Below are 19,020 nucleotides of genomic sequence, written 5' to 3'. Positions count from 1 at the left end.
TAATGTCTATCAGAAAAGAAAAAACAGTTGAAATCAGGTTAAAAAAAAATGTTGATTGTGGACACACCTCCAGCCTCCGTAAACATTTAATCAAAGGTTCGGTTGCCTCATGACAGTGTGATAAAATGCACTCTGGCTTAAACTGTATTTATGTTTCACTTTAAGGAGTGATGGAAGAACAAAAACAGCGTCTCACCTTTGCAAAGTAAAGGAGGAAGGAAATTGACTAGTGGTGAGGGGAGCACACTTTTATACAAATGTATCATTTTGCATCTATAATTAGCGAAAGACTCAATATTCACAAACCAGGAGGAAACTCTTTAAAATACAAACAAACAAAATGTAACTTAAATAGCAACAGATAACATACCAGTTATGCTCAAAACAACTGTAATATTTGTGCCTTTTTATTTTATTTTATTAATTTTGATATCAAGTATGAAAAGTATTTGGAAAAAAAAGTATTTTAACATATCAAAAATTACAATAATAATTAAAATGAAAATGTTCTCTCTCAGTTAAAATATTTAAATAAATAAATATTTAAAATTTAAATTAAAAAGATAATTGAGTGCATATTTTAATCTATGAAGGCTTACTTTGTAAGCACAATGCACTCTGTGTCAATGTGGTGAACTGGTGGCACTACAGAGCTGTCATTATGACAGCTGATTTTAGGTTTTTTTAAGTAACCAAAGCATGGTTACATGGCTCTTAGTCGAATAAAAGAGCTTTTACTTGTTGTTGGTCATAGGGAGCGTCTAAAGTAAGCAAAATATCATTGGCCTAATTAAAAAAGTTCACTCTGTTCATCATCCATTCATTTCTGTGCATCTCAAATATAATAGCAAAGTATGAACCATATACTTTCCAACTTTGTGAAGATCCTGTCTGCCTTGCAGTTAAAAATATCTTCAGTGTCACACTATAGCTTTGTTGCACTTGTGTCTGACAGCCGGCATCATCTTATCGTTTGAAACTGTCTGCACAGTTTTCTGCGCCGGGGCTGGAATTCATATAAAAATACAGCCAAAATTGGAACATCCCTAATTTGGCTGCATATATTCTTCTTCTCTCCATTTTTACATGTCTCCCAGGCCCTGCTGCCAATAAAGCACTGCATAGCGTGATGCTCACACCTCCTCGCTTCACAGCAGGACACTGTTACACAAGTGGTGAGCACTGCTCGCTCCCTGAAACAGTGTTCTGCTTCTAAGATGAGAAGTTCAACTTTTGTTTCTACTGTTCACAAAAAAGGCTTCTAGCGTTCCTGCAGCTGCTCTGCTGAACACTCATGATGGCTCAATGCACTTTTACAGTGCGTGTGTGTGTGTGTGTGTGCACATAGGCCCACCTGTCTGATTGGCTCAGGGACCCGGTATCGGCAGCATGCGTGTGTGAGGCGGACAGCTGTGTCCAGGCTGATCTTGTGGCCCACAGACACGTACACTGGCTTCGAGCTCTTGTCAGAGCTTCGCAGTGCCTGAATTCAAAGACAGAAGTCTGCTGTAACTTTTCAGCATTCATCTCGCTCTCCAGTTGTGATCATCATAAAGAATTTGTTGCGTTTGACTTTCAGCAGCGAGGGTTTTCTTTGAAGTCAGCAGCAATAACACAACACCTTTGTCAGAGGTATTTGTTTCTATTTTCTGTGCATCTGTCCTTTGCCGCACCTTTCCGAGCACTTTGCCTGAGGCGCCTATGAGTGGGAAGCTGTCTCCTCCTCTTTGAAGAGCAGCTATCTGTGGAGGCAAAGAAACAAAAATCAAAGTCAAAACAGATGTACAGATGCCAAAACAAATAGCAGCAAGCTGAAACAAAGTATTAACCTCCTGCAGAGCCTTCACACTCGCATCACTTTGTCTCTAACCTCTGCGTGGCCCCACTTTGCTGTCCAACTAGAGCTTCAAAATGCTAAAACAGGACCACATCTTTATTCCACTGAAAGGACGGTGGGTTATGACTTTGAAAAAGAAAATCCAGACAGTCTTGTTCCCAGAAAAAAGCACTGCACAAAAAATATTGTTTTAAATTTTAATCTGGCATAAAAGGGTACAATAATAAAACTCCTAATACAGATTAATGATAATGTAATAACAATGTACTATTTACTTTATTGATCCCCGTGGGAAATTCCTCTCTGCATTTAACCCATTTACTTAGTGAAGCAGTGGGCAGCCATTGGGCGCCCGGGAAGCAGTGTGTAGGGACGGTACCTTGCTCAGGTATACCTCAGTGTAGCCGTTCAGTGGATTCGAACCCCCGACCTTCCGATCATGGGGCCCCCACGCTACCTACTGAGCTATCCCTGCCCCAAGTAGAACAATTAAATAAACTGTATTTTGAAAAAAAAATGTTTTTATTATCTTTGTTATCTCATTTTTCACAAGTAAATGAATAAAATTATCAATGAATTCATTTAAAAATGAAGGCAAAGACTTTATTTGGACTTTTTCTCTTTTTGGAAAAATGTCAAAATCTTTTTTCTAAAACTGTGTTTCGTCTCAACAAATTCAAATTCATGACATTTTTTTAATATTCCTTATTTTCAATTAACCGCCACATATCTACAGTAGTCTGCAGACTGAGTTTGAGTAAACTAGAGGCCTAAGACCATATTTCAAGTTGTGTTTGAGTTTTGTGAAACGAAAGCATGTGATCGTGCAAAAATATAATTATTATGCATGAGATTCAAAGAGAGAGATTTTGACTCAGCTAGTTACCAATATGTCACTCACCACCAATTGCTAGGAGACGGTCTTCTGTCAGAATCACTTGGATATGCCATCTGTGCAAGCTGTTAAATACAACCTGAAGCAGGACCGTGCAACAGATCGAATTTAGATTTCAACTGCAACGTTGTCTGCCATCAATTATTGAAATAAGATAATCAAGATAAAATGATTATTGTGCCACAATCTGCTCATTCTTTTCTGTCACCGCTCCAACTTTCATTTCCTTCTGTCGCCCTCCTGCCACTTTGATGGAATATAGTTTCTTTGTTCTCAGTTTGTTTGCTGTCTAAGTTTTGGTTTTCTTTATTCCGGGTTATATTTTAGTTTAAGTTACTGTTTGCATTTATAGAGGTTATGTTTTTTCTTCTATGTGTTTCCCTCTTTTAAGCTGATTCATGTCTCTTTGCTCCCCTGTTCAGTTACTGAGTTACTTCCTTACTGTTTTATTTTGGTAGTTATTTGTGTCCTGTGCCTTGTTTATAGTTTCACTTCCTTCCCATCCTTTCCTGATTGCCTTCACCTGTCTCTCCTAACCCAGCTGTTTCCATTGCCTGCATTGATCTTCATATCACTGCCACCCTGTGCCATGTTTACTTTACCAAACAATTCTTTTCAAGCAAACGTTCTGTTAAAAAGACAAGTTTTTGTCTTTTGTTTTTTAAGTTTGGTGACTCAAATATTATTTTCCAAATTCTCTGAGTAATGGTGTTATATAATCACGATTCAACAGTGGCTAAAATACTTGTGATGAGAACATTTGTCCTAACCTAATCTATGTTATAAAGTTTGGACTTAATATTTCAGACACATTAGACAGCAAAAGCAAACATTTGATGTGATCATTCAGGCGTTAGACTTGAAGTGTCACTGAGATATAATGAAACAGCCAGACATAGAAACAGTCCTTGAGTCTGAAAAACCTTTAAATGTATATATTTTTTCCAACTAAGCTAGTTTTAAACCTAAAGAAAAAGAACTAACTCTAATAAAAGACTAGAAAATTATTGATGTACTAACTGGCTCATCTTTGACGTCTCATGAGAGCCCAGACCAGATGCCTCCATTTTTGATTGAAGGATGCTGGACTCAAAGAAAGATTTTAAATGACCTCTCTCTTGATTTCTGTTAGAGCTAAAGTTTTGTTCTCACAGTCAAAGAGACGGTGCAAAGTCAGATGCAGTGATGCGGGCTGCTGTTGACAGGTGTGCTCTGGGTTATGGGCCAGAGCGATGAAGGGAGTTTAGCCTCCATGATGGATGGAGTGTCTGCTCTACTATGACTGATTACAGCAAGCAGCCAGCAGGGAGACAGGAGGGGCCGCACGGGGCATCCAATCCCGGCTGGGATGAGGCCAATAGTGTGTGTGTGTGTGTGTGTGTGTGTGTCTGTGAAAGACAGGAATAGGACTGAAGCCAGGGCACCAGAAGTCAGAAACACGGGGTAAGTCATCAATAACCCACTAGTTTGAGTTACAGCCAGGCTATCAGTGAGAGAAGAGACAAAGAGAGACAAACAGGGAGAAGGAGATGAAAGCGAGAAAGGGGATAGAGTATGAGAGGAGGACCGATAAACTGGAGGTTAAGGGAGAGAGGAAGAAAGAGAGGAGAGGCGACGAACAGAGGTGGGACCAAGTCATTGTTTTGCAAGTCTCAAGTAAGTCTCAAGTCTTTATCCTCAAGTCTCAAGTCAAGTCTCAAGTAATGTCAGGCAAGTCAGAGTCGAGTCTCAAGTCACTGGTGTAAAAGTCCGAGTCAAGTCACAAGTCTGAAACTTTGAATTTCAAGTCCTTTCGAGTCTTTAAAAAAAAAAAACAACGAAAAAATAATGTTGCAGTTATGCTAAATGTAAATATTAGACCATGTAATTTTAAATCTGTGTTTTTCTCAACACATGACAAAAGTGAACGTAGAAAATATACACAAATTGTGAAATTGCACCTCTTTAAAATGCAGCTCAATTAAACTTAGCTCCAAGAATAATTTTCACCGACAGTTCTGAGATAAGCTGCATGTTATTCTTGGATGCGGTTGTAGGACCGGCTTTAAAATCGCATGACAAAAATATCATACACATTAAAAAAAACTGTATCACCAACGTAGCCTGGACAACATTTGCTAGTTAGATGAAGTCAGCTATCTCATCGTAGCATATTTATATGCATATTTATAATCATACGGTTCTTGGAGTGAGTGCATACACTCATGAAGTTTAGTAACTTCAGGTCACTGCAACAAGCCCAGGTACAGTTTACCGCCGGATGGGTGCAGGACCTTGAAATGCACCGTGTAGAACGAAAGACCATCGTACGTATCATAAGTTTACCAGTCTCACAAATCGTCGTCATAAATACACATTCATTAACCGTTTATTAATAGGACCTTTGAGCTCAACGGTAATTAATTAGCAGTGGAAATAATTTCTGGTACCCATCACAGAAATGTAGCAGTGACAATAATATTGTATGCTGTAATGGTACTGGGCAATTAGTGATACAAAAAACCTGTTTTATCCTGTGAATAAAAGTATATGTTTTTGTCAATGTACCATAATAACAGAAGCGAAACGCAATATTGTGTCAGGACAATTCACTATTTATGCACAATAAATAAAGGAGCATAGCGCGACAATTTCTGTTCAGCGCCAGACTTGCTTGTAACCTATATCACTAATTATGTTATGAAAATGACGTATTAACTACTAAAAAACACTGACCTTCGTGTAAATGCTTGGAGCAGACTAACCTGTGAGCTGGAGGGTTCTGGGACGTTATATTTGGTCTTAGAATGGCTGCAATCCAGTCGCATCTTTGTTACTTCGGAAACATGGCTGAACAATTTCTCTTCAACGACGTAATCCGATAACAACCGATCTCTTTACCCGTCGGCTTCCCGTGGCTGTCATGCGACCGGCTATTGCAGTTAATGATACAACAGCTTCTTGCCATTTTTGTGTTTCTTTTTATCGCTGTGTAACTGATTTTAATTGAAAGCCTGCGTGCGCTAGTACCGCTTGCCACGAGTTCCCAGAATCCTTTGCGGTTCTACCCGTGAATGACGTCACATTTTCAATCTCTATATAATATGCATGTTAAATTTTATATTTGGGGTAAAATATCAAGTCTTTTCAAGTAAACCGGTTCAAGTCCAATTCAAGTCCCAGGTCATTGGTGTAAAAGTCCAAGTCAAGTCACAAGTCTTAGAACATTATTTCAAGTCAAGTCTAAAGTCATAAAATTAATGACTCGAGTCTGACTCGAGTCCAAGTCATGTGACTCGAGTCCACACCTCTGGCGACGAAGACCTGAGGGACTCTGAGCAACACAAAACTTCAACAGAGATAAAATTTTCCAAAAGTGTACTGAGGACAAAAAGGAGGGAAAGAAACATTTTCTACCCTCTCTCATCCTGTCTCTTTTGTCTAAAGCTCGGCTCACACAAAGGCCCACTGCATCACTTCTGTTGTGATATTTTGATACCATGGTAGCATTTACAGGATATTGTTTTATTGTGATATTATACAGAAAAGAGTTACTCAATAAGGCCCATTTAATAGTTGTTTTTCTCTTTCTCTCTGACCCAAGAATTGATGTGTAAGACTCACAGGCTGGTACCCCAAGGTCGAAAACACCACAGAGATGAGACCACTTCCTTACTCCCATCCTCCCTTCTTTATCTCTTAGAAAAAGGCTCGTTAAAGGCCAGGTGGTTTGTTTCAGAATTCACTAATGAAAGAACTCTGTATTCTATGTCTAGGAGTGTATTTTGCTGGGATGATCATAAATTGTAGCTGAACTGATAAACTACACACAGGATACTTCTTTGCTCACAAGGCAGGAAGACGTTTCCTTATTTGGTCTGTACTGGTTTGAACTGAGAACTTGCTGACACACGAACCTTTTTTTCTCTATATAAGCTGTTGTATACTTAATAAACCTTTGAGTCGATTGGGAAGGCAACCTAAAGCAGTCTCTGTTTTCTTGTTCTCCCAAGCTGCTCCCGAGCTCGTACTAACACGCTGAATGGCATACCTGAGTGTTACTTTAAATAATTAGGAATCTTAGAAGGAAAGGACAGAACTCTGCTTATCGCTCGTGCCTTGGAGGGAAAACCGGGATGGACATTTTTTTCCTTCAACTTCCAGCACAGGGACATCATGTTCAGCTTCAAATAAAAAAACAGCGAGCAGAGAGAGAAGGGCTTTCATGTTCACGGACACTTCAAGGGGACGCATGTGCTTTAATGATGACAGAAGGCAGTCAATACAACCTAATGATTCTCCATCTTAACAAGTTATCCGTTGTTCTTATTCACTGCTAAAGATGAACAAACAGCTGTCTGTTTTCAAGGCCTTTGTTACTTTGCTTTACTGACTATTACTGTATATAAAAGATGAACTTAATCATAGTCACACATTGTATGTGGACTAATGTCTTAAAGCCTCGCATCTGGCATTCTGCCCGTTGTTTTCTTCGGTGACACACTTTTGACAAGAGGCTGGAGGTCTAAAAATCAGCCAATGCTTACTCGTTCGCTTTATTAGCAAAGTGAATCTATAAGTGCAGCACTGCTCATAACACTGGAATTTCACTCTCCACAACTGGAGGTTAGACGGTGTGTTAGTACAAATCAAGCCATATTAAGCAGATAAGTGCACAAACACGACTGGGATTGAAATTAGATGAGGTGAAGCAAAATGCTATTTTTATACCTAAAATACAATTTAAATAGGTGAGTTACAGAAAAAACACAACTCTATGTGCAATAAAGCTTCAAATATAAAGTTGGCATGTTAACCACGTACTGTAGGCAGGTGTAGCTTTCTGGTCTGAGTGAAGCCACTGTTTTCAGGGCAGCAGAGGGTGACTCCTCCGGTTTAAAGTCTGGCTGTATAAAACTGTGAAATTTCCCTCCTGCTCACATCAATAAACACTTTACTGATGAGTTTAAGATGTCTTTGATGTAAATTAAGGTCGTCATAGGACTCAAAAAGGATGATAAAGCAAGCTGAGCTTTAGGAAGGTATACCTTGTGATTAACAGCCATCAATATTTGGTCTCATCCACAAGTTTTCACATTGGCTGGGACTTTACTAACTAATCGCTGATGTCATGTTGGCCATTCCTAACTTTAGCACATGATTTTAAGACTGAAGTCTAACTTTTGTATTCAGCCTCAAGCGGTCATTTGATGAACTGCAGTTTTTGGCACTTCCCTGTTTCTGTTTTCAGTCTTGGAGGCTGACATTCGTTTACAGGCTCTTTTCTTTGAATTTTTAAACTGATTTAAATCACTCTTACAAAATAGTTTTGTTTTTTTTCCCCCGAGTGATAAATCAGAAGATTGATGAAACTTTTAAATAAGTTATTAAAGCAGAATTCATATAATTTTATGAATCTCTATTAAAGGCAACCAAACTCAGAAAAAATATCCCTGAACAAGTTACATTTAAGTAAAAAAATGGTGAAAATGTTTTGACCTACATACAGGTGTAATACAGGTGTGACCTTTTACATTTTGTACCTGACAAACTTTGGGTGACACAAAGACCACTAATTGCTATCAAGCCCAAAATAAACAGATAAAATTGGAGTGACTTTAATATTCTCATCTCAGATGATGCATTGGGTATTTCTTCTTCAGTCACTCACTATGTGTTAACAGACCTCTCTGCATAGAATCACTTGTTATTAACCTCTGTCTCTCTTCCACAGCATGTCTTTATCCTGTCTTCCTTCTCTCACACCAACCAATCACAGCAGATGGCCCCGCCCCTCCCTGAGCCTGGTTCTGCTGGAGGTTTCTTCCTGTTAAAAGGGAGTTTTTCCTTCCCACTGTCACCAAAGTGCTTGCTCATAGGGGTTCATATGATTGTTGGGTTTTTCTCTGTATGTATTGTTGTAGGGTCTACCTTACAATGTAAAGCGCCTTGAGGCAACTGTTGTTGTGATTTGGTGCTATATAAATAAAATTGAATTGAATTGAATAGATGTCTACTGTTTCTTAATGAAACTCAAACCTCCATGCAAAAATATATTTGTTTTACAGTGCATCTTTAAAATTTATGTACATTATAGTTTCTCTGAGCACAGGCTCATCCTGCAACATATTATGTGCATTCGTACATTAACACAATCCCTGTGCTATACAGTGTTTCATTTTCACCTTTCCAAGGAGGCTCCATCTGATAAAGACGCACATACACACCTTTACTTTCAAGGTTTGCACATTTAATTGCCGCAACTAAGAGAAACTTCTGTAACCTTGAGAGACACTTCTCAGACTGCATATTGGCTTTCAGAAACTCTGTTTGCTGGAAATGTTGAAAGAAACTCTGACATCTGATCTAATCGAGTATGGCAGCGTATCGCTCGTCAGTGGTACGTGGCGGTGTGCTCGTAGCTCCAGTAATGGCTAATCTTGTTTCAAAAGAGCTAATTTTCTGAAATTTGGTAGGAAGCCTGATATAGCTTGTGTTTCACAGATTACTTCACAGCTAATTTCCCACCAAGCGCTCAAGCGCCAAAGCTGGTGTTCCCTTGAAGCGCCGCAATCGTGTGCGTGCCTGTAGACAAATTAGAAAGAGCCCCAGAGAGTGACAATTACATCAATATGGGCAGGAAGGGACTTCTAAAATTTCACGCTGATCCAAAGCTAATAGCTTGAGCCAAACATGCAGCATGGCCGTGTAATGCCTGTGCTACCTGATCCTGAAAGTAAATGAGCCACATGTATTTGGACACATACCATGATAGGTGTAAACAAAGATCAGATTCCCCCCAGGGGGAAAAGACGGGCGTAATTTTTCTGACGCCAAAGCCACTAACACTAATTCATGAGATGGATAGATTGCAGAGAATTGAATTAGCAGCTTACACGACTACATGAAGATTGCCGGGGTTGTAATCACACTATGTATCTGATGCTAACTGAGAAGTGGATCAGATGTCTGTCCGCTCCTCTCCAAAACTTTGGAGGACCACTCAGCATTAAAATGCTCATAACTGCAGACCTTTAGATTCTATTTAGAATTTGCATAATGGCTTTTCAGAAGTGACCACACTTAAGCTCAGCTAATTCACTGTCAACTCAGACAAGAAGGCCACAGGGTTCGAGCTTTTTCTGTGAGGAATCTGGAAGTTTCCGAGGAAGATGAAGTCTTAAATAATCTCCTGGAGCTGCATGAGCATGTGAATGTGTGTAGTTCATGTAAGATTCAGACAAAGCATTTTTATTGATCTTTTTGATGTATCAGTTTTTGCTTGGTCGGACTGCCTTCTGCTCCTCCCGCCTCAAAAAGGAAATAGCTTTCACAGTTTTCACAGGACTGTGCAGTTCTCTGAAAAACGAAATAAACTCCATGATTCAGTACCAATAACTTCCTATAATTTCTATGGATGGAGTGAAGGTGTACTTACACAGATTCCTGTAAAAACCTCTGACTGTATAAGTTGTTTTACTCAGTTTGCGCTGGTTTTGTTGCAGTTCCTTAGTCTATGCCACATGTAGTTTTTGGTTCATTCCTACTCATTAGTTGCATTAGGTTTGACTTGATGTTGCTTTTCATCCTTATTACATTAAAAAGAGGGAACAGTTTTTTAATATTTTCCTGTGGCTTCACTGGTCTGTCCCTCTTCCGTTCAGTTTGGCCTGAAGTGAAATGATAACTGACGCACCTGCTCGTTTCATCGGGTAGATTTAACTTTAAAGTGTTTTGTTTTTTTTCCTCAGCAGGTCGCTGAGCTGCAGACTGGAACAAAGGGAGCATTTGCATATTAATGAAAACCAGGTTTTGCTGTCCCACAGGTATACTTTGACCAGTGCATATTTGTCCCAGCTTGATTTGTATTCAAAAAGTCACATTAGCGTTAGCGACACAGCAAGGCCTTGGCTCGCAATAAAAGTCACAGTGAGAACAGTAATACACGCAAACAAAGCGCACTCTCACACACACACACGTAGAATTAGAAGTTGTGAGTTTAGATGCACACAAAGTCACACTGAAAAACAACTCTGTCCTTTGCTTCGTCCCTCTCTGACATTTCTTTGCTTTTCTCTTTAGATGCAGCGAGCAGAGAAAGCGATTACACTTTGAAAACTTAAATAATTCATCCAGTGACTCCTGTCAACACTGGGAGCTCTTTTACAAGAGAAACATGTGTACACAACTAAAAGAAACATTAAATATGAAGCAGGTTTTCTTCATCTCTTTTACATCAAAGAGCTCTGAAGGCCAAACCGCAGAGTGACGAGGCTCTGCAGCTCGGTGGGAGAAACAGACGTTCAAGTCTTAGACTCGTCATTTTGAAATGGCCTTTTTATAACACTGAAAACCACAATGGATACAACAATGCTGTATGACTGGAGACCTGAGCATAACAAAGTGCACACATTGACTCATCAAACCTACAGAATCTACGTTTAAAACAAAAAAGATCTTAAATTTAAAAAAGAGATGATGTTTTCTCACTTGTGACTGATGCTCCTCACTCTTGTTGACTCCTTGCACCTGCAGCAAGTTTTTGGCCACGCCCACACAGGGCAGCCCTGACAGCACTCCCAGGTGACACGCCAAGCCAAACTCTGCAACGATCCAAACAGCGACAATCAAGTCACATCCAAAATTAAACAGCGGGGAGTAAACGTGCTTCAGCGAACTGTGTGATGCAAAGAAACGTTACAACAGAGGGCTTCACGGTGATTCACTCAGGGTTGATTTTATCAGGTGTTACACCCAACAGTCCCTTTAGTGAAAGCCAAAGTTTATACAGCTTGTCCTCAAACCTCGCTAGACTCACCTTGAATTCAGTATTTTTAACAAGCTCGAGTGGAGCTGAATGCAAATCTGTGAATTAATGATCAGTGAAAATCAGACTGAAATTTTTAGCTGTCTCTTTTTTTGAAGATGCGCTGCTGACGAGTGTCATGCTACGTACGACCCAGAGACCGAACAGCAGCATCGGCATGCACGTCATTTTTTCCATTTTCCTTTCACAGAGATGAGTGTACTCTAACATCCCGAGCCGGCTCATGGAAAACAATCATTGGACATAGGTTATGTGTGTCACTTCTTTGGCCACACAGACATACAACCGCTGGTCACTTCCCTCCACCCTCGACAGATCTGAATCCCTACAGCTGTCTCTTATGTCACAAAATTAAGTTCAAGCTGAAGGTGTTGATATAACCAACCAGGGACGCTCCAAAATTTTTTCATAGGGGTGGCCATGTGGGGGTGGCACACCAAAAACAGGGTTTTCAATTTTATTGCTGTTGTCAAATATAGGTTACTTGAAAAATATGGCAAAAAAAGAGAGAAAAAACTGAATTATATACCTAGTTTATTTCCTGCTATTAGATTTGATATCACTCAAAATATGTACATATGAAAACCAAATAAGATTTTAAAATCCATCCATCCCTTTAAAGATTCTTCCTCACTCTTGTGTTCACGTTTTTTAAAATTATTACCAACACAGAGGTCACAGAGGCGACAGGGGGGCGGCCAGCAAATTTTAAGGGGTGTCCAGTGCCCCTCCTGGCCCCCCTTTGGTGGCGCCTCTGAATCCAGCGTTAATCGCATAGGTCCAGATGGACAAGAAGATGACCTTGAGGGAAAACTGGGCGATGATTGTACAGGTACAGAGAAACTAACAAACACATTATTCATTAAATGTGTGTTTTTAGATTTTTGTTGTTTGTTCGATTTTTTACAGTGAACTGTTAATATTTTTATCAGTGTTATTAAAAGTTTATTACATTATGTTATCTTTAAAGTAAAAACAGAAAATCTAAAATCTTTGTTCGGTCAGTCGCCTCACCTCTGTAATGAAAGAGACCATTCCCATCCACAAACACCACCTGCAGAGAGAACACACCTGAAATGAGTTCGACTGCAGGAAGCTCGATATTACTCGCTTTTTCCACAGCAGACTTTTCCACGTGTCTGAGGATTAAAAGCACAGGTGAAATAATAAACAGAGCTACTTCATCAACAGAGGTATTATTAATCTTTTGCTTCTACCTGTGCTATGAATGATATGATCAACTAAAATGTCCAGAGTGAAAGATTTTTGTTGTTATCTATTGTGTCTATAACCCTGGGATGGCAGAAGATCTTCAAAAGCCGAAGTTAGTAAGAGCTCCTCAAACTGATATTTGAACGCTTCCAGCTCCAACACACCGATGAATTTTTAAAGCCAAAGGTGACTCCGCAGACATATTTCTGCTTGAATCATAAGTCACCAGGAACACTCACTTGAAAGGTTGCAGATAAAGGGAGCAGTGACTGCATCTGTTCAGAGCTAAATGTCACTGGAAGTAAATCTGAGCTTGTGTGTGTGTGTGTGTGTGTGTGTGTGTGTGTGTGTGTGTGCGTGCATGACTTTCTAAGTGTGAATGTGTGTGTTTCTGCACACCTGCGTGCACGAGGACGACAGAGGGACAGAGTGGGAGGCGTGTGGGCTGCGACAAACAGAAGCGAGTGGGTGAAGATGAACAAGAGGCGTCGCTTTAGAAAAACAAAAAACCGAGAGGACAAACAGAGGAGCTTCACTTAATGTGCATGAACGTGATGCGAGGTTTTAAAGCACTTGTCCAAATCCAGTAACGTTAGCAGGTTGTCGGTCTTGTTGGATTCATAAGTAACTTTTTCCACTTTGGAGGATTTATCGGTTATTAAAACATTTCCAGCTCACTGTGCCCTGGAGATGGGAATTATATCACTTCTTCTAGTACTACTACCATAAATATAATAATAATAGTTATCACAATAATAACACTCAGATCTTACTGAAGAAATTTTAATTACTTAGTTTGCCCAAAATCCTCAGGTTTCTAACTTTATCTGTAGGAATTATGCCAAAACTGCAAACTAAGGTTAACAAGCACAAACTAAAATGTTTTCTTTTCACTCTATTGTGAATATGAACCATCAGCATCAACAAAATAATGGAAAAAGAGTTTGTTTTACTTCCTGGTCAAATAAAAATGCAAAAAGATATATATATTTTCCTTTGTCTGTGTAGCTTTGAGAAGTTAATCTGACAGAAACGAACAGAACCCATTTCAGTAGTCACTAAAACAGGGGTGGGCAACTCCAGGCCTCGAGGGCCGGTGTCCAGCAGGTTTTAGATATCCCCCTGGGTCAACACACCTTAATCACATGATTAGTTCGTTACCAGGCCTCTGGAGAACTTAAGGACATGCTGAGGAGGTCATTCAGCCATTGAATCATCTGTGTTGGCTCAAGGACACATCTAAAACCTGCAGGACACCGGCCCTCGAGGCCTGGAGTTTCCCACCCCTGCACTAAGAGGTCATTATTCAAGTTCTAGCACGTCCAGACCTGAGGAAGGAGTGTGGGCTGGTTCTTCTTCAGCCTCTGCAGAGCCTCCAGGAGGAAAGGAGTTTCTCTGAATGCCAGAAAGCCGGCTATGTAGGGGGCCGTCAGGGTCACCATCTGACTGTCTTCATACAGCACCTGGCAGGAGGGAGCAGAGACTGCTTCATTTCTTATGACTGAATTTTACTACACCGTCGGATTATCACAATATTTCATTTCTCCATTGCAAGCAGCAATCTCCAAAGTCTCCACAGACACCCACACTAACATCTTCATCACCTTCATTCATCATAAAACCTTTTTTTGTTTTTTTAATAACCCATCTTTTTTTAAATTTTGTTAGGGGCATGGCTGCTTTGATTGACAGGTGGGCTGACACAGGCCAGTATCTGCCAGGTGCCACTTCTGCTGACATAACGAGTGTGTTACTGTTATTAACCTTTAAGCCACGTTGGATAATTCTGCAGGATATCCATATTTCAGTCAGTCAGATGACCACAAGTATACAGAGAAGTTCATGGTAGACTCAGTGACTGCGGAGTGCCCAGGTCCTGTGGCTGCACAACAAGCCCAAGCACAATCATCGCCCCTCCATCCCCGTGCTTACAGTTGTTATGGGGTGTTTGTGCTGATATGTTGTTTTTTTTCCAGATGTGGTGCTGTGCATTATAATCAAACATCTCTACTTTGGTTCTGCAACTCTTGTGGTTTGTTCAGATGCAACTTTGAGGACTTTTGGAGAGCAGACGATTTCTCTTGGCAACCATTTGAAAAAAAAAACTTTGTTCATTTTTTTTAACATAACGTTTGCATGCTAATTGAGGCCTTGAGAATCTGAGATGGAGCTCTTGGGCTTTTGCAGTTTCACTGACGATTGCATGGTCTGACCTTGGGGTGAATTTGCTGTGACATCCACACCTGGGATGTTTATGGCATTGTGTTAACACACACCTGAATCCTACAGACCAGCAAACCGCCCAAACTTCTGCTTTAACAGAGGTGCTGCATTTGATTAGCAGCATTGGCGCTTCTCAGCCTTTTATGTTCTAAGGAAGCAGTAAGTCTGTACTCAGCTTTTCACAGCACTGCACAGAGTCCTGTGAAAACCTACATTATTGCATGACTGTACATAAATGAGTCAGTCAGGGACACTGTCAGGGTGCTTTGGACAAATGCGTCCACCCTAGTGTATATGTAAGGGTGAGTCCAAAGGCACAGACAAGCTGTACAAGATAATCACCAACATCGCCCATCTGGCACAAAATGAAACATCTGCTCCCTGTTGATTAAAGGCTGTGAGTATATTCTGAACATCTGACAATTTATTTCATTTAAGTGACCTGGTCAATTAAGTGGACACAGTTACAGTTTAACTGTATAAACTCCTAAAATTTTGGTGTACATCTAATTTTTAATCTCATCCTCGGGAAGCCTGTAGTGCAGAGCGAGTTCAACAGCAGGATATCTACTCATTGTCTGACAACCACAAGAGGCCACATGAACTTGTAATGAGTCAGCCCATATTTTCTAAATCCCGTTCAAAATAAACGGGGATCACCAATCATGAACATGGAGAGGTCTCAGAAGAATACACAACTATAAGGCTCAACACATACGAGCCAAGCAAGAGCAACAACATTGTTTCTCCATGCTCCATGAAAGTTAGCTTACAGGAAGAGGATCTAAACTAGTTTTTAATAGGAGACTGAACTCAAGAGCTGCACCGGCACAAGATAAATGAGGGTTATTTTGAACTGAATAATACAAAGATACTTATGTGTCCATGAATACAAATCTGGAGCAGAAAAGAGCCCCTTTGTTTATGTAAAACACTATCAATATTGCCTAATTAACAGTCTTAGTATTGCCATGCAGACTACATTTTGATTAGAACCACAGCGGGTTGTAAAATCAGCACAATATATACTGTAAACAGCCTTTCCCATGTTGGCAGGATCCATGTATGTACCTCCCTCGCTGTCCTGTCTATTTTAAGCAGCATCGCCGCAGGTAAACATGTCTGCCATGATCTCCTTCCGAGTATCCTGTGAGGTACCAGCAGGGTCCAGGAGACCCTCTGAGACCTTATGCAGATTACAGGTGCACAAGCTGTCGCAACTTTCTGACCAGCATATAAAATCCTGTTCTGCTCACAGCGAAGAGATGTGCTCACATCTCGAATGATGTAACATCTAACAGCATCACGTGTTATCGAGGCTGTTATCGGGCATGAGCTACAAATAAAACACACAAAAGCTGTCCGCCGAGTCGAGCTCGCAGAGGCTCACAGCAGAAACGTTTCTGAATACCTGCCTTGTCATCTGGCTTTAGAAATGCCGAACACCTTTCAGGATATGTCATTGTCACATTGTCGACTGCCGTGACCTTCATCTCCTCACAGGCATATTTATTCAGTGAGAAACAATAAAATTATACAACTTTTGCTTTTTTTCTGTGTGACTTGCAGCAGCAGTGAGCACACTGTGGAACGTGGAACTAGCATTCTTTTGAGCCCCAAATAGCCTCAGGTGGCAATGTTGAAGTAAATTGAAAACAAGCAGGGAACATAATCACATTATTGAACAACATTTCTGAACACATTTCATTAGCCTCACTGGGTCCATGTATCAACAATGTATGGTGACATATGTCATTAATTATAATTGGAAATTGCCAGCAGGCCGTGTTAATGCACAGATAAATAACTGCGAGGAGCAGTGCTGGTGAAAGGCTGCTGGGAAAGTAAATGAAATGAAAAGCCGGACTGGGAAGGTCACTTTGAGGAGCTCTGTTGCATATTAACACTTTCACTGCCAGACTACTGTTTTCAATTTATGTGTATATTTTAAAAATAGGGACACAGGCTACATACAGCTTTTCTGTGTGTTTACAATTCTATTTTACTTTAAATCAGATCATAATTTACAAAATCAGAGATCACGCTGCATTAAAGAAAAATTAAAAGGAGCGGCTGAGTGCATGAACTCATCAGGAAAGATTTTATTCAGGTTATAAATGAAACGAAAGGTTATTGTCTTCTTCTATACAACTGGATCAGAAGCTATATCTATGCATGAAGTTTAATTATATTTAACATTGTAATTACTTGACATAAACGTATATATTTATCAAAATGTTTTTCTGAAGGCCAAGAAAAAAAAAAATTTTGTCTTGGAAAAAAGAAAGCCAACAGAAGAAAGCAGCAGCTCTGAGGAAAACAAATATGCGCTCCTCGGGGTTTGCATTCTAATATGCCTAAAATAACGTTGTTGGCATATGACTGTTCATAAGCCCCACAGGCAGAAGCTCACAGGAGAAGTTATCAAAAGGTGAGGGTAAAACATTTAAAATCACTTCAGCGGCTCCCTAGAACATACCGACAGCCCCGGCGAGAGCAAGAATAATTTCTTCCTCATGCCGCCAGCTTTCAGGAGTCATAAAAAAAGCTGTGACTTCAAGGCGAGGAAGCAAGAGGAGAAAAACGCCCATAAGGACTTTGTATTCAGTGCCCAAACAAAGTAAATGCGACTACTTTAAAGGTTAACAGCTGGCCTTGCGCAATATTCCAGCTGCACGTATTACAAAGCCTTCAAAGGCCAAGCATTTTTTTAAGGATAGCATTTTGTATCGTCATGTGTTTCCTTTTCATTAAAGGTGTCACTGGTGAAAAAAATGCAGCCTGTGGAATTCAATTTCTGATCCTCAGCCTTCTCCACGAAGCACTGCTGCTGTTCCCACCTGTCACCACTAGAGGTCAGAAAAGCTTCGATGTTTTTAACTCAAGTGTTTATTGAACTTTCTCACAAGTTGAAAAATGGAAATTAAATTTTAATTTACATATATGAGTTTTAATCTGTAATCTTTTATTTATCTTAAACAAACAAAAACATATAAAGGGGGTTAGGGTTATAAAATAACACTAATGTTTTATGAAATATGATATATTTGGCATTACAGGGTTATTTTATCTCTGTAGCTCACCTGCAGATCTGGGTAGCTGAGTACCACAAGCTGGGCACAGGCATTGACGTCATCCCCTTTGATGAAGGAGAGGTCCACCCCACCAACTCGCTCCAGACCTGAAAAGTCTGGGCTCCTCTGCCAGTCCTCTGTGTCGTCCTCCAGCACCTGCTGCCTCAGACTGCATCGGGAAACAAATATATAAACATAAACACAAACAAATATAAACACACTCGCTGGCAATTACTTCATGAAAAAATATGAGGCCGGCATGTAAAGTCTATAGCAGACAAAAGGGCTGTTAACAGCAACAAATCTGAAACTCTCACAGTGGCTTGATGAACCCAGGTGGTTCGCCTCCTGCTGTGGTTTGTAGAACTGCAACTAATTTAATTATTCAAAACAAGGGCTTATCTCGAGAGCTTTCAAAACCAGTGACATTCACATCGTGAATTTTTAATAATGTCTAAAAGAAGAATCAGTCAGCTGATTGTATTGTACTGTTGAAATGTAAATATCTGTAAATGTTGTAATTGTGTCTCTCTGCAGGACAGCAGGAGCTCCACACGCTCACATTAATCAGAGACATCAGGACATGATACAGACTAACATGATGATATCATTGGTCTTGTCTTTACAAACAAGTAAATCAATGAAAGGCTGATGAGGTGTGGAGGTGGCTCAGCTCCAAGAGCTGCCTGTGTCGTGCCAAAGTAGTTGGCCCTGACAGAAATTGCATCCCCTGCACAGCAGCATCTGTCAGCACAGTCGCTGCTTTTTACTGACAAACGACATTTTTACAAACTTTAGTAAGACAGGTGAGAAAACCATTTACTGTCAAACAATTACTGCTGCTCTAATGTAGGATGAACAAACACTGAGTTCTTAAAGATACAGAGACACAGAGAGAAAAGAAGAATATAAACAGGAAATAAATACAATCATGATGAAATTAAATAATGGTAATGAAAATACTGAAAATATA

General features: G+C 40.1%; 1 protein-coding gene across 6 annotated transcripts in view; it reads right to left on the bottom strand.

Moving 5' to 3' along the window:
* Positions 1-19,020, bottom strand: part of LOC146573287 (endonuclease V-like) — a 70,851-nt gene that overhangs the window by 51,314 nt on the left and 517 nt on the right. For all 6 annotated transcript variants that reach the window (XR_014892797.1, XR_014892798.1, XM_085278000.1 and 3 more), the window contains exons 2-7: positions 18,057-18,216; positions 14,079-14,213; positions 12,553-12,592; positions 11,202-11,314; positions 1,674-1,742; positions 1,355-1,483 (exon numbers count right to left, since the gene is read on the bottom strand). Coding sequence is in view for 4 of the 6 variants with exons in the window: in XM_085278000.1 (XP_085134126.1) it covers positions 1,355-1,483; positions 1,674-1,742; positions 11,202-11,314; positions 12,553-12,592; positions 14,079-14,213; positions 18,057-18,216 (646 nt within the window). In the remaining 2 variants the exon portion in view is untranslated. The remainder of the gene's footprint in view (positions 1-1,354; positions 1,484-1,673; positions 1,743-11,201; positions 11,315-12,552; positions 12,593-14,078; positions 14,214-18,056; positions 18,217-19,020) is intronic.

This window comes from Mchenga conophoros, linkage group LG6 (genome assembly GCF_057382185.1).
Source record: "Mchenga conophoros isolate Kocher_MC1m ecotype Shallow Benthic linkage group LG6, M_conophoros_male_GT1.1, whole genome shotgun sequence".
Taxonomy (NCBI): domain Eukaryota; kingdom Metazoa; phylum Chordata; class Actinopteri; order Cichliformes; family Cichlidae; genus Mchenga; species Mchenga conophoros.
This window is presented reverse-complemented; position numbering and strand designations above follow the sequence as displayed.